Here is a 15,965-nt window from a genome sequence, read left to right as displayed (position 1 = left end):
TCTAATGGAATTCTTATTCAATTTTCTTACCCCATTAGGGTACCCAAATTTTTCTTTAATAGAAATCTTAAATCTTAAATGCAATAACATACAGTAAAATAAAGCCTAAGGCCAAACAAGGGGAAATTTTCAAAAAGAATCTGAAAACTTCCCGTTTTCTTGTTATGCTGTGTTATGTCTCTTCTAGGAGGCTCTCAGTATTCCTGCAATTCCGCTGTTAAGGATTCAGACAGTGGTTGTTAATTCTTTCTGCTTCTCCTGAGTCTAGAAAACAAATTACAGGGCTATGTTATATCGCAAGTGTAGATTATCCAGAGTCTTCATCAACAGAAACAAAACATGGTGAGGGGCGGGGAGGGAAAATATTTAAATGAATTTTAATTGAAAAGTTTCGTGGTTATAACATTGAAGGACATGCCTATAAAATAAGAACCTATAAAAGTCTTCACTAAAATGGTAAAGTGTTCATTTCCAAGTAGTAAAATATTGAAACTTTTTCTTTTCATCGTTGATAGTGATTTATTTAACATTTCATTAGTGATTTATTTAACATTTCATTATTTTATCGTTATTATGATTGTCATTATTTTAGACGAATGTACGGAAGTTAAAGGACTTCCGGCCAACCCCTGACTTCACCTCCGTGCCTTGCGAATTGTCACTGCGGCGCGCGGGGCTTTCTGGGGATTGTAGTCCGTAGGCCTCCTAGCGCATGCGCCGTGGTACCGGACGCACGCTGCAGGCGACATTTTTTGGAATGATGGGGTGAGTCCCGCCTGGACCGCGCCTCTCTTGGAGGCATAGAGCCAGGAGTAGGGGTGTAGGATGTGCAGCTGTGACCCGTCCCTGTGGACTGAAGTAGGAGAAGTGGAAGGGGGACTGGTGACCAATGATAAGTCCTCGTGGGTGGGGTAGGCTGGGGAAGTTCAGCGGCGCGACCTACCTGGGATGGAATGGGGAGAGCTTGGGCTCGGTTTGGGTAGCAGCCTTGGGTTTGAGAAAACAGTGCATCTTCACGTTTCGTGACAGCGACTTGCGCTGTGCGTCCTCGGGTCGAAGCTTAGTGTCAGTCTTGGGACGTGCATCTCTAGATGAGGGCAGGGGAGCGCTGGCTCAGTGTTTAGGAGTAATGGCTGGGGCTGTGCGTCCCTGAATGGGATGAGGGATTTGCCTAATCAGCGTATCTCTGGGTATAGAGGATGGCTTGGGCTGTTCTCGCTCAGTTTGGTGGGGGCGATTCTGGCTCAGCACCCCTAGATTCTTGGAGGGGGAGTTGTCTTGGGTCTGAACTCTGGATTTTGGCAACTCTGACTCCAGCGGGGCATTTCTAACTTTGGGGCAGAGGTTCTGGCTTCTGGCAATAAAGAAACAACTCAGACTGTGAGTTTAATGTCACCGAATTTATTTTGAAAAGAACTGCCCCAGGCCGGGTGCGATGGCTCACACCTGTAATCCCAGCACTTTGGGAGGCTGAGGTGGGCGGATCACGAGGTCAGGAGATCGAGACTATCCTGGCTAACACGGTGAAGCCCAGTCTCTACTAAAAAAAATACAAAAAATTAGCCGGGCATGGTGGCAGGCGCCTGTAGTCCCAGCTACTCGGGAGGCTGAGGCAGGAGAATGGCGTGAACCCGGAAGACGGAGCTCGCAGTTAGCCGAGATCGCGCCAAAAAAAAAGAAAAGAACTGCCCCAAATTATTAACTCCATTCTCACCTCACATGCTGTGAGCCAGGGAGTAGGGACTTTGAGGATTATAAAGCAGATGAGCAAATGTAAGTTGTTAAATTGCACTCAACAAATTTGAAGTTTGAACGCTCTCTGTATATTTGATATAACAAGTTAGAGAATTTGTGTTAATTATTTTAGGTGTAATAGCAGCATTTATTACATTTCTGATTGTGTTTCTGGGCAATTGCAGCTCCAGATTCAGCTGCACTTTTCTTCTAGGTCCTCATTCCCTGAAGAGGTTGATATTGGCTTCTGGTCTCATTCCTGATGCATTCCTCAGATCAGAGTAGTTGTCAGGTTGAAGGATGAGAAAGGCATTTGTGTGCAAGAGCTGTGTGGACTTTGGCAGGTAGGGAAAAAACAAGAGTCTTGAGGTGACATGTGCCCCATGTCTTTGGCTTCCCTACCTTTTCCCCTGCTGTCTGCCCTGAAAGGCCACAATTGCCTTCTGGCCTTGCTTGTCTTTGGCCAATGGGAAGTCTCAACAGAAAAGTTTGGAGAGAGGAAGAATTGTGATTTGGAGTATCTTGTCCCTCAGTTCTCTCTCTGCAGGATTGTCACAGATTAGCTGCCCTTCTAACAACAGATCATGGTTTGGGTGGCCCTGGCCACACAGTCCTCTCAGTTCCCGGCTCCAGGGACTGCTCCCTCCCCTTACCTCTTAAGGCGCAGGTATTATAATGGCACCTCCCTGTCACTTCCCAGGATAGTCTTATCCACTGTGATTTCCTTACCCCCAGAAAACACCATTGTAAGCCGTCTGTTTATTAAATTCCCTTCAAATTTGAATATGCCATTCTGGTTCCTGCCACGACCCTGACTTGATACAGGCAGGTAGTGTCTGAAGCCGGAAGTTCAGGAAACCAAACCCCCAACCATATATGTGTGAGTGCATGTGTGTAGATGTGTGCTTGAAAATAAACCTGTCCCATTTTTGGCTCTTAAGTGAGAACAGGTACTGGAGGTAGAGGGTGAGTTTATGTCTTTGCACATGCATCTAATGTATAATATCCAAGTCAATTCTATTTCTGCATTTGTTAATATCGAGAAACATTGATTGAGTGCTTGTTAAATGATAAGATCCTTACCAAGTACAGTGGATAAAATACCACAGCTTGGTTATTTTTGTTTTTAGGATTTGTAGTTTTTTTTTTTTTTTTGAGACGGAGTCTCGCTCTGCCGCCCAGGCTGGAGTGCAGTGGCCGGATCTCAGCTCACTGCAAGCTCCGCCTCCTGGGTTTACGCCATTCTCCTGCCTCAGCCTCCCGAGTAGCTGGGACTACAGGCGCCCGCCACGTCGCCCGGCTAGTTTTTTTTTTTTTTGTATTTTTTAGTAGAGACGGGGTTTCACCGTGTTAGCCAGGATGGTCTCGATCTCCTGACCTCGTGATCCGCCCGTCTCGGCCTCCCAAAGTGCTGGGATTACAGGCTTGAGCCACCGCGCCCGGCCGGATTTGTAGTTTTTTGACAGGGGAAAGGAGGAGTGTTTTCTTGGTAGGTTTTAATTATTGTAAAATGATGTAATTCATGCCATACTAATGAGTTGAATACTCCTTATTTTGCCCTTTGTTGGAACCCAAAATAAGATGTGATTAATGATGTCTCTTAAAGGTAGGAAAGGAGAAAAGGAGTCCAGGGATTTACCAAAAAGACATTTCATAGTCTTTTAACCTGATTCTATAACCCTGTGAGCTGCAATTCAAAGGGTAGCCAACAGACCAGTGCCAATAAATGATGTTGGTCTGTGACCAGATAATTTGAGAACTTGAGTGTAGATGTTTAAAATTTTGTCTTACTGATTAACATAATAATAACAACTGGGCTTTAAATTGCATACCTTCTTAATTTTCTTTTTCCAATAATTTCTTTTTCCTGCATCTTACCAAAATATCAGTCTGTGACAGACTGAAAGTAACAGTAATAATAATTTTAAAACTCGTTCTTTATCACAGATAGTCTGAAAAACACTATGTGAGAAGGCAGAAACATGGTTTTGGGCTTTTATTTTTTAATCTTTGCAGTTTCCACAGTGCCTAAAGTGGCAATTTTATACAGTAAGTTTCTCCACAAAGGCCAGAGACAGTTGTGTTTACAGGGTTTATCAGATGGAATCCCAATAAAAAATAAACAGAACACTCAAATTGGGTAATTTGAGAAGAGCTTAATAAAGGGACATCTATAAAGTTGTAGGCAGGCTGTGGTAATCAACAAAGGATATTGCAATATTTCAGAGCTAGTGATAGCTCTGAGGCAGGATAACTTACTGCCTTTAGGACTGAAGGGCTAAGTGAGGAGGCAGTCATTAAAACCTGAAGAAAGATTTATGGGATGACAGCTGCCTGATGGAGGCCACGACTTTTGGTAAATGGATATGGAACATAGCCATTCCACAGCTTACCTGGGAGGATAAATATCCCAATTTCACTCTTGTCCCTTCCCTGGATCTCTTGCTGGCTTTCCCCATTGGCTGAACCCAACTGGAAGCTAATTGGCAAGGGAATCCACTGATAAAAGCAGAACAGGAAGGGGCTTTAGTGTATATGAAGTGGCAAGCTTAGAAGGTCTCTGTCTACCTACTTTGGTCTACCTGCAGTCTGAGAACATTTATAGTTCAGTATACTGTGAGCATTTCCAGAGCAAAGGATGTGTCTTATATGTCATAGGTGTGTCATCGATATTTGCAAAAGCAGGGGATAGAATCGGTGCTGGAGAGAGAGTTTAGGAAGCCAAGAGTCAAGGTGTAGATGTTTAAAAATTTGTATTATTGATTAATATAATAATAAAAATTGGGATTTAATTTGTATATCTTGGCTAACCTCAAGTTTTTTAGACCACAGGCCTAGCCATACAAGATCAAGTCTTGCATGTGAAAGTGAAAATAGCAGAAGGTTCCTGTCATCCTGAGATTACTCTCTCTCTCTCTTCTTTTTTTGAGACAAGTCTGTCTCTGTTGCGCAGACTGGAGTGCAGTGGTGCAATCACGGCTTACTGAAGCCTCCGCCTCACAGGTTCAAGTGATTGTCCTGCCTCAGCCTCCTGAGTAGCTGGGATTATAGGCGCCCGCCACCACGTGCAGCTAATTTTGTATTTTTAGTAGAGACAGGGTTTCACCATGTTAGCCAGGCTGGTCTCGAACTCCTGGCCTCGAGCGATCCATCCATCTTGGGTTCCTAAAGTGCTAGGATTTCAGGCGTGAGCCACTGTGCCCAGCCCTGAGATTGCTCCCTTAATCAGCAATTCTGGGGCCTCTTTTCCTGCGAAATTCAGATGTAGATTATGTCAGTTCGTTCACAAGTCTGAGCAAAGGAAAAGAATGTGCAGGTTTTGACCCAAAACCTTGAGGAGAGAGATAGGAGTTACACAGTGGTTTGAGATTGAGGGACTGGGGCCAAATCGAGGGAAGTCTTGAGGAGGTGGGAGTTCAGTCTGTTCAGAGTGAGAAGAGATGATATCTAGGGAGTGGAGAAATTGTGAGAAACTTTTACAGATAAGGAAGGGACCAATGTTCTTTCACAACTTGTTGAATCCATGATCTCATGGATTCTTTCTTCTTTGCAGTTCTGCTTTTCCAGAATCCTGCCCTTTCCAAAAGGAAGATGGTATGATTAAGTTTCAGGTAAGTTAAGGGTTTCTTTCTCTTTAAATATACTGTTCATTCTGAGGAACCAGACACTTCTGTTTTCTGAAAGGAGGTCGGCATTTTTTGAGTGACTACTATGTATTAGGTACTTTATCTTGCTCTTAATGACTTTGTGAGGCAGGCGGTTTGACTCCCTTTATAGAAGTGAAGAAACCAACTCACAGATTTCAAGATGTCTACTTTGGTGCTACTCTAAGTGTGGTTCATGGACTGGTACCAGTACCAGTCCATGAACTGCTTGTTACTGCCCCATGAGGGAAAAAGAATGAAGAGTAAGTTCAGAAACTTTTATAGCAATTTGGTGTTGCCACAGCATCCAAGTGCATGGGCAGCATATACATGACCATACTCTAAGTGTCACTGGTCTAGTTCAATAAGTAGCAAGATTTGAATGGGTATATATTGGTCAGAGTTCAACCAGCAAGGCAGAACCAGTAAGAGCAGAATCAGTAAGACTGAAGCTGTGGGGGAAATTTCTCCCCCTCTCAGGGAAGCCTCAGTTCTGCTCATAAGACCTTTCAGTTTATTGAATCAGACATACTCAGATTAGTTAGAATAATCTCCCTTAAAGTCAACTGATTATGGACTTTAATCACATCTACAAATTATCTTCACAGTAATACCTGGATTAGTGTTTGATTCAATAACTGAGGACTGTAGCTTAGCCAAGTTGACACATTAAAAAGACCATCACAGTGTGGAGGAAGGATTTTCTTTTAATCATGAAAAAAATTAATTATGAAAATACACAAAAAGAGCAAATGGTATTATGATCCTCCATTTGCAGTACCCATCATGCAGTTTCAACAATTAACTTTTTGCCAAAGAGATTTGCTTAATCTCTTTTTCAGTTTTTTCTTTCCCAAAGTATTTTAAAGAGGCATGTTATTTCACACTGTATTGGTTTTTCTCTGAGTACATCACTTTTGTGTAGTACCTTATTATATATGCAACTAAAATGAATGAGCTCACACTTTTATCCTTCTGCCTAGAAACCATCTTGCCCAAGTCCAAGATTCATTATGTCCATTTTCTATCTTCTAACTTACAGTTTACCAAATGTTCACCACTACATCACCCAGGTCACCATTTTTCCAGCCTCCTATAACAGTGTCCTCAATTGTTATCTCCTGGACCAAAAGCCAATGCCATGAATATTTAGTAGCACTCTGCTGGTTTTGGTTAGCTTGGGTGTGTCCTCATAGTGAAGACAGAGGGACAAGAGAGCAAGTGGACACGTGAGATCTCTTAAGGCCCAGGTTTAGAACTGGCACATTATCACTTCTGCTTCATTTTGGTAGCCAGAGCAAGTTACATTGCCAAGTCCAAACTAAAGGGGTAAGGAAACACACTCTGGTCCTTTAGTGGGACTGGAGAGCGTGGAAGAGGATATTTCTAAACGGCAATCTAATTTACCACACTCTATGTATTTCAGTATATATTTCCTTAAAAATGGACTAATGAGATAATCAATCATTATTTGGTATTATCTAATACCCAGACAATAATCAAATTTCCCTGATTATCTAAAAAAAATTTTTTTTAACAGTTGGTTTGTTCAAATGGGATCTTAACAAGGTCTATACTATCATGTAGTTGGTTGTTACATCTCATAATCTCTTTTAATCCAGAGAAATCTGCCCCTCTACTTTATTCTCTCCTGCTATTGACTTGTTGTAGAAACCAAGTTGTCCTGTGTTCTTTCCTACATTTGGAATGCATTTGTTTACTTCCTTTTGGTGTCTTTCAATGTGTTATTCTATCCACAGTATTTCTTGTAAGTGGAAGCACCAGATACTTGAATAGATTCAGGTTCAAGGTTTTACAAGAATACTTCATAGATGGTTTTACAAGAATACTTCATAGAGGGAAAGATTTGAAGATTTTTGCATGTGTTTATTAGTTTATAAATTTGGTTTCTTAATATTTTGGAGTTGTCCTTGTACCTGTATCCTGTGACAATCGCTGCCTAGGATTCCTACAAGGGATCCATCCAGCTACAAGGGTGGTGGAGAAATGAGTGTTTTATTTTCCCAGGCTCTATAGTTGAGGCAGAGAATGGAGAATGGGGAGTATGCTGGGTGAACCTCTATTCCTAACCCCTTCTCCCTACATTGGAACACCCGAAGCAGGCTTCAGGCTATCTGTATTTCCTGAATGATTAACTCCAATTCAATTTTGTTGCCTCTAACAGTAGTGCTACTGAGAGAGTGGTGCTATTAGGACAATAGTGCTGACTTCCCTAGATTTTGGTTTTAATCATTGTCAGATTTTGGTAATTGGACAATTGTTAGTAACATATTCCTTGTGAAGTCCTTTGTAACTGCTTACAACTTTTGTTTGAAAGCTCTGCCTTAGTTAGAGATGCAGAGTCTATTGAGAGAACATATCTGTAAATACTTAACTCTGAGCAGTGTGATATATGCAGCGAGAGAAATATTTTATGTAAAAATTGGTTTCTTGATTAGGAGATGGTTATTAATATCAGCTTATTCCCCACATCCTTTCATTTTGAGAAATTTCAATTTATCAGGAAAATGAAAGAATAGCATAATGTGTAATCTTCACCTAGATTCACCAATTGTTCAGAATCACCCACCAACATATGCATAATATACGTATATACACACACATCTATATTTTATTTTGATGACCCACTTGGGGATAAATTGCAGGCATCATTATAATTCATCCCTAAATATTTCAGCTTATAGCTCTTAAGAATAAGAGCATTCTCCTACATTTCCACATTACTACTAACATACTCAAGAAATTTCACATTGATACCACTATTTTTTAATACCTAGTTGATATCGAAGTGTTCTTGTTTATCCTAATCTCCCTTTTCTCTTTTGTGTTTTTTGAATCTAGGGGCCAATGCTTTTAGTTACCCTGTCTTCTTAGTTCCTTTTAACATGATAAAAATAGATTAATCTGCCATGAAAAAGTGAAAATACCAAATCTTGGTGTGTGATGAGAAATAAACTCATGGAACACTACTAGACTTGTGTATTGGCACAACACCTTAGTGTAGATTTATCTGCGCCTGTTTCCTGGGCCATATTTTATAATTTGATTAATATTGTCCTTTGGGAATCCCTGATCCAACAGGATTAGTGTCCTTATGAGGAGACTCAACACATCTTGCTCTCATTCTCCCTATGCCACGTAAGGACACAGTGAGAGGACAGCTGTCTACAAGGCAAGAGAAGAAACCTGAATGAAACCTATCTTGGTGGTACTTGATCTTAGACTTTCCAACCTCCAGAACAGGAAGAAATAAGTTTATTTTGTTTAATCTAATCAGACTGTGGTATTTTATTAAGGCAGCCCAAACAGACTAAGACCAGTCATTTGTGTGGATGATTGATGTGGCATGTGGTTGATGTTTTAGGAAAGGGTGACATTCAAGGATGTGGCTGTTGTCTTCACCAAGGAAGAGCTGGCACTATTGGATAAAGCCCAGATAAACCTGTACCAAGATGTGATGCTGGAAAACTTCAGGAACCTTATCTCAGTGGGTGAGTAACTGAGCATCAGACCACTGAACCTGTTTCCTCAAATCATCATTTCAAACCAGATAGAATATTCCAGTTAGATCACAAAGAGAAGCATTGGCCACTGGAAAGAAAAATCCTAAGAGATGCATGTGCAGGTTAGAACCCTGCAGTTAATGAGCTTTTACAGATCAATGTGAGGATGTGGCCCCTTGTGATGTGAGGGAGCTCTCCCCAAATCTCATACCCCTGGCCTGTGGGCATTCAGTGCAGGTAGTAACCCCTCCCTCCCTACTCACACATTTAGGCTCTCATTCTTTCCGCATATTTCTCAGAATGGGACTGATAAAATTCACACATCACCAAGGGCCTTGATCTGTTGGTTGCTTCTGGAGAAAAATCAATGTTTATCCAATGTTTTGGATAAACCAGTGTTAAAGGAACCAAGGGAGAACTTTGGTTTGGTTGGCAGTTACAATAGCCAACACTTACTGGTATGTAGTAAGTGTAATCTAAGTGTTGGTTTATTTGATTACTTTTTGATAAATATCTAACCTCATTTTTATTTCTCAGAGGTTCATATACAGTTATGTGTTACCTAAGTTTAGCTTATGAGATAGAGATATGGTTTGGCTATGTCCCTACCCAAGTCTCATCTTGAATTGTAGCTCCCATAATTCCCACATGTTGTGGGAGGGACCTGGTAGGAGGTAACCGAATCATGGGGCAGGGGTCTTTCTCATGCTGTTCTCATGAGAGTGAATAAGTCTCATGAGAGCTGATGGTTTTATAAATGGGTGTTCTCCTGCACAGGCTTTCTCTTTGCCTGCCGCCATATAGGACGTCCGTTTGCTCTTCCTTCACCTTCTGCCATGATTGTGAGGCCACCCCAGCCATATGGAACTATGAGTCAATTAAACCTCTTTCCTTTATAAACTACCCAGTTTGGGGTATGTCTTTATTAACAACATGAGAATGGACTAATACAGATAGTTACGTTATTATCCCCCTTTTATGATGTATTACTCTGTTTTCACACTGCTGATAAAGACATACCCGAGACTGGGCAATTTACAAAAGATAGAGGTGTATTGGACTTACAGTTCCACGTGCCTAGGGAGGCCTCACGATCATGGTGGAAGGTGAAAGGCACGTCTCACATGGTGGCAGACAAGAGAAGAGCGCTTCTTCAGGGAACTGCCCCCCACCCTTTTTTTTTTTTTTTTTTTTTTGACAGAGTCTGGCTCTGTAGCCAGGCTGGAGTGCAGTGGTGCTATCTTGGCTCACTGCAACCTCCACCTCCCGGGTTCAAGCAATTCTCCTGCCTCAGTCGCCTGGGTAGCTGGGACTACAGGCATGTGCCACCATGCCCAGCTAATTTTTGTATTTTTAGTAGAGACGGAGTTTCACCATGTTGGCCAGGATGGTCTCAATCTCTTGACCTCGAGATTCGCCCGCCTTGGTGTCCCAAAGTGCTGGGATTACAGGCATGAGGCACCACATCCAGCTGGAAACTCCCTCTTTAAAGCCATCAGATCTCATGAGACTCATTCACTATCATGAGAACAACACAGGAAAAACCCGCCCCCATAATTCAATCACCTCCCACTGGGTTCCTCCCATGACACATGGGAATTGTGGGAGTTACAATTCAAGATGAGATTTGGGTGGGGACACAGCTGAACCATATTATCCCACCCCTGGCCCCTCCCAAATCTTATGTCCTTACATTTGAAAACCAATCATGCCTCCCAACAGTCCCCCAAAGTCTTAACTCATTTCAGCATTAACTCAAAAGTCCACAGTCCAGTGTCTCATCTGAGATAAGCCAAGTCTATTCCATCTATGAGCCTGTAAAATCAAAAACAAGTTATTTACTTCCTAGGTACAGTGCAGGTACAGGCATTGTGTAAATACAGCTGTTCCAAATGGGAGAAATTGGCCAAATCAAAGGGGCTACAGGCCCCATGCAAGTCTGAAATCCAACAGGGCTGTCAAATCTTAAAGCTCAAATGTGATCTCCTTTGACTCTATGTCTTGCATCCTGGTCACACTGATGTAAAAGGTGGGTTTCCATGGTCTTGGGCAGCTCTGCTCCTGTGGCTCTGCAGAGTATAGTCTCCCTTCTGGCTGCTTTCATGGGCTGGTGTTGTGTGTTTGTGGCTTTTCCAGGCACACGGTGCAAGCTGTCAGTGCATCTAGCATTCTGGGGTCTGAAGGACAGTGGCCCTCTTCTCACAGCTGCACTAGGCAGTGCCCTGGTAAGGACTCTGTGTGGGGGCTCTGACATGTGGGAATTATGGAACACGACACGTGAGAGTTATGGGGGTTACAATTTAAGAAGAGATTTGGGTGGGGACACAGCCAAACCATATCAATGAATGAAACAACTGAGTCACAGAATTAATAACTTGCCCACGATCACAACTGCTTGTAAGAAGAACTAGGATTTGAGCCCTCCTAATCTGGCCCTAGGTCCTATGTTTTTAATAAATAACCTCATGAAACCAAAGTGTAAACTGTAGACACAGGGCCTTTTGCATAAATCTGCATATCCTTGCAGTTGTTTCTCAAACTGCAGGATAAAACCCTCTTGGTGAGTCCTGAAATCAAATTACCGTGTCATAACTAGCAATTTTTAAAAAGCAAAGTAGATTAATAGAACAGAAAACAAAAGAATTTATCAAAGTGCATTGCACATAGTATGTAAGCATCAGCTAATAAAACTTCTGTTTTAGTGACCAGTCTCTGTTGATGCTTGTGCCTATTCCTACTGAGTCACAATGCCAATTTTACTGTGGGTTACAATCAAAACAATTGGGAAACCACTGCTTAAGCCCATTTGGGGCAGCTCATGGTCTCCCTTTCCCTGATACTATCTTATAAACTTAAAGTCACTTTCAATTAACCCAGAAAGGAGCTTGAACCAGAAGCGGTATCCAGTGGGACTTGGCTATGATATTCATGCCATTTTGAAACCCATCTTAGGGTCCCAAGAATATGATCATAGTCTTCTGCCTCAGGCCCCTGTTTGTTATATACCACAGTCTTGCTTCCCTGGGTGCCAGGCCATTGACAGTGCCACAGTATCTGTTCCCCATTCTCATAGTCATGGCTGTTTGAGATTCTGCAGTAACTTAAAAGGGTAGAACTTAAGGGAATGGATTGTAGGATCTGAGTGGTCTTTATCTTTTCATGAAGACAAAGAACCTTGGGGAAAATAAAAAGGATGTCTCTTAAAGCTCGTCTCAGAGGTTTACGTATGCATCCCTGCACAATGCCAGGACCGTATTTCACAATGTTTATCCCCATTTCAATCCCCATTGCCTTTTCATCCCCATCCCCTTTAGGCTTACCATGTACAGTTGTGCAGGTTGTACACAAACATACATGATAGTCCTCCATATGACAGTGATGTGAAGGAAGGGAAGCTATCAGGAGACAGGACTTATTGCTTGTTTCTGAAACCTCTTGTGACCCTTTATGTCCCTTACTCTGCCCAACATATAGAAAACACTCTATCAATATGTATTATTTATATACACACATATACTACATAAAATGGGAGCCTTTCCCATACCTTTTGTAGCAAGATTATTAAAAGCTTTTTATCGACTACTCTTATAGCAGGGAGGTGAATTTCCTCCTTCATAAATTTTTCCTAAGACTTCCTTTTTTTTCTTTTTTTGCGGCATAGGGGTGGAAAGGTCTTGCTCTGTCACCCAGGCTGGAGTGCAGTGGCACAATCTTGGCTCACTGCAGCCTCTGCCTCCCAGGATTAAACAATCCTCCAACCTCAGATTTCCAAGTGGCTGGGATCATAGGCAAAACTGACCCAATTTTTAATTTTTTTGTAGAGATGGGATCTCACCATATTGCCCAGCCTGGTCTTGATCTCCTGGGCTTGAGTGATTCTCCCACCTCAGCCTCTCAAAGTGTTGCTATTACAGGCATGAGCCTCTGCACCTGGCCAAGATTTCTCTTAATTTCCCTACAACACTTGATTTCTAATTGGCAGCTCACAGGTTAGAATTACCATGGCTCTAATTGTTTCACATGCCATAGAAGCCAGGGACAACTTCCCACTCCATATTTCATTTTCTCAAAACCTCTGTACAGATGATTGACTTGTTCTCTCAGCCACATTCTCTTTCTTCTCATAGGAGATGGGATTAAAAACAACATTTTGAATCTTCAGGAAAAGGGGTTAAGTTACCTTTCGCAAGAAGTGCTTCATTGCTGGCAGATTTGGAAACAAAGGATCTGGGATTTAACTGTGAATCAGGATTATATCATGAACCTTCAAGAAGAGTGTTCCCCACATTTAGAAGATGTTTCCCTCTGTGAAGAGTGGGCAGGCATGTCTCTTCAGATTTCTAAAAATGAAAACTATGTAGTAAATGCCATTATCAAAAATCAAGATATCACAGCATGGCAAGGCCTGACACAGGTTCTTACCCCAGAATCATGGAGGAAAGCCAACATAATGACCGAGCCCCAGAACTCTCAGGGAAGATATAAGGGAATTTACACGGAAGAGAAATGGTACAGACGTGCTCGGCATGATGGCAGCCTCAATTGGACCGCACGTGATCATCATGAGTCCCAAGAATGTAAAGGAGAGGACCCTGGTAGACACCCCGACTGTGGGAAAAACTTGGATATGAAATCAACAGTTGAACAACATAATGCGGCCCATGTATTACCACAGCCTTTCACATGTAATAACTGTGGGGTGGCCTTTGCAGATGATACAGATCCTCGTGTCCATCACAGCGCTCACCTAGGAGAAAAATCTTATAAATGTGACCAGTATGGAAAGAACTTTATTCAGAGCCAAGATCTTATTGTTCATTGTAAAACTCACTCAAGCGAGACTCCCTATGAGTTCCACGAATGGCCTATGGGCTGCAAACAGAGCTCAGACCTTCCCAGATATCAGAAAGTCCCCCCGGGAGACAAACCCTACAAATGTAAAGAATGTGGCAAGGGCTTCAGGCGTAACTCCTCCCTTCACAACCATCATCGAGTCCACACAGGAGACATGCCCTACAAATGCGACATATGTGGGAAAGGGTTTGGATTTAGGTCACTTCTTTGTATTCATCAGGGAGTACACACAGGGAAAAAGCCCTATAAATGTGGTGAGTGTGGGAAGGGCTTTGATCAGAGCTCGAACCTTCTTGTCCATCAGCGAGTCCACACTGGAGAGAAGCCCTACAAATGCAGCGAGTGTGGCAAGTGCTTTAGTTCAAGCTCCGTTCTTCAAGTCCACTGGAGGTTTCACTCAGGGGAGAAACCTTATAGGTGTGGTGAGTGTGGAAAGGGCTTCAGCCAAAGTACACACCTTCACATTCACCAGAGAGTCCACACAGGGGAGAAACCATACAAATGCAATGTGTGTGGAAAGGATTTTGCATATAGCTCTGTTCTTCACACTCATCAGAGAGTTCACACTGGAGAAAAACCATATAAATGCGAAGTGTGTGGAAAGTGCTTTAGCTACAGCTCATATTTTCACTTACATCAAAGAGATCACAACAGAGAGAAACCATATAAATGTGATGAGTGTGGTAAAGGCTTCAGTCGGAATTCAGATCTTCATGTTCATCTCAGAGTCCACACAGGAGAGAGGCCCTATAAGTGTAAGGCATGTGGTAAGGGCTTCAGTCGTAATTCGTACCTCCTTGCCCATCAGAGAGTGCATATAGATGAGACACAGTACACACATTGTGAGCGTGGCAAGGACCTTCTGACTCATCAAAGACTACGTGAGCAGAGAGAAACATTATAAATGTAGTAAGTCAGGGTTAAATTAGGAAAACAGAAGCCACACTGTATTCCAGATGATAGAGGCTTACTCAGCCTGTGGGAGGGCTGGGGGAGCAAAAGACAGCAGCACTGCCATCGATGATGTCAGCCTGCAGCACTGGAGTGTGGATTTCAAGAACTTCTGTGAAGTTCCCATCGACTGCTGTATGCTGCAATGGCAAAGTAGGTGACTCTCGACAAATGGGTGGTTTTTGGTAGTGGTTGTAGTTAAAGGTCAAATTTCCTTTAAAGGGTGTATCCAGGAAGGAAATTCTAATTGGGATGATTATGATAAGGTCTTCAGTTCAGCCAAAGTCTTTAGATTTTTTTTAGTCCCCACTAGAAAAATACTCTCTGTATGAAGAACATTCAAAAGTGTGCTCAGAAATGAAACCTATGCTTTTACTATGAAAGAACATTAGTACGCAGGTTTTCCATGAGATTCTGTACACAGGTGAGAAGCTCTAAAGAAGTGGTATTTGAAGGATATGGCAGAGGCAGTGCTGTGTTTATCATTTCCTTGCAAATAAGGCTCTGTTTCCCAGTAACCCTTACAGTTAAGAATGTGCCCATGTGATTGAGTTCTAGCCAATGGAGTGTGAGCAAAAGTGACAGAAGCCACTTTCTGGTCGAGCCTTTACACACATCCTCAGGCTTCTCTATCCCTGCCAAGGTGACCTTGGAGGCTGCTTATTCCAGACTGGGTTGATAGAAGGTTGCTATCTGATCTGTGTTGGATTTCTTTTTAGAGTAAGAAATAAAAATTCATTGTGTCTCACCACTGAGATTTTTGGTGGTTTATTTTGTTACTGCAGCATTTCCTAGGCTGTCTTGACTAGCATGGAGGGATTTTATAGCAATATGTTTCATTGTCATTGGAGTCCATATACAGAAGTAACAATATAATTCAGAGTTCAAAACTTTCAAATCTTTAAGGCTTGATGTGGCAGTGCAACCATCTAAAATGGTATGGATGCGACTTCTTCAGTGATAACGTCATTCGTTGGTATGTACACCAAAGAGAAATGTTCCAGATGATATAGCTGTGGTAAAACTTTACGGAAAAGTACAACCCACAGTCGTAAGAAATCTCATACAATAGAGAAACTCTATAATGTGGGATGCTGAATAAGTTTGTCAGCTCACACTTTAAATGTGATTAAAAATTAACTAGAAGGCCGGGTGCGGTGGCTCACACCTGTAATCCCAGCACTTTGGGAGGCCGAGGCGGGTGGATCATGAGGTCAGGAGATCGAGACCATCCTGGCTAACACGGTGAAACCCCGTC

The 15,965-nt window shown here is 42.3% G+C and overlaps 1 protein-coding gene across 4 annotated transcripts; it reads left to right on the top strand.

The window, feature by feature from the left end:
* Nucleotides 1–724: 724 nt before the first annotated feature.
* ZNF285 (zinc finger protein 285) lies at nt 725–15,458 on the top strand. 4 transcript variants are annotated; one of them, XM_010377544.2, is made up of 4 exons: nt 725–858; nt 5,288–5,345; nt 8,764–8,890; nt 13,030–15,458. In XM_010377544.2, the coding sequence occupies exons 2-4, from the start codon at nt 5,331–5,333 to the stop codon at nt 14,658–14,660; spliced, it is 1,773 nt and encodes a 590-aa protein (XP_010375846.1). In that variant the 5' UTR covers nt 725–858; nt 5,288–5,330; the 3' UTR covers nt 14,661–15,458. The 4 variants fall into 4 exon arrangements, with proteins under 4 accessions (XP_010375846.1, XP_010375847.1, XP_010375844.1 ...); XM_010377542.2 differs by having other exon boundaries at nt 731–765; XM_030913270.1 differs by lacking the exon at nt 725–858 and adding an exon at nt 3,181–3,223 and having other exon boundaries at nt 13,033–15,458.
* The last annotated feature ends 507 nt before the right edge of the window (nt 15,459–15,965 follow it).

The sequence above is a fragment of the Rhinopithecus roxellana genome, chromosome 12 (genome assembly GCF_007565055.1).
Source record: "Rhinopithecus roxellana isolate Shanxi Qingling chromosome 12, ASM756505v1, whole genome shotgun sequence".
NCBI lineage: Eukaryota > Metazoa > Chordata > Mammalia > Primates > Cercopithecidae > Rhinopithecus > Rhinopithecus roxellana.
The sequence above is the reverse complement of the archived record's forward strand: the minus strand, read 5'-3'. Positions and strand labels throughout refer to the sequence as shown.

Bases quoted from the DNA above. Each gene is read 5' to 3' on its own strand.
- ZNF285 (XM_010377542.2), top strand. The intron at 5,346-8,763 runs GTAAGTTAAGGG...TTGATGTTTTAG, and splicing joins ATGGTATGATTAAGTTTCAG to GAAAGGGTGACATTCAAGGA. The intron at 8,891-13,029 runs GTGAGTAACTGA...TTCTTCTCATAG, and splicing joins CAGGAACCTTATCTCAGTGG to GAGATGGGATTAAAAACAAC.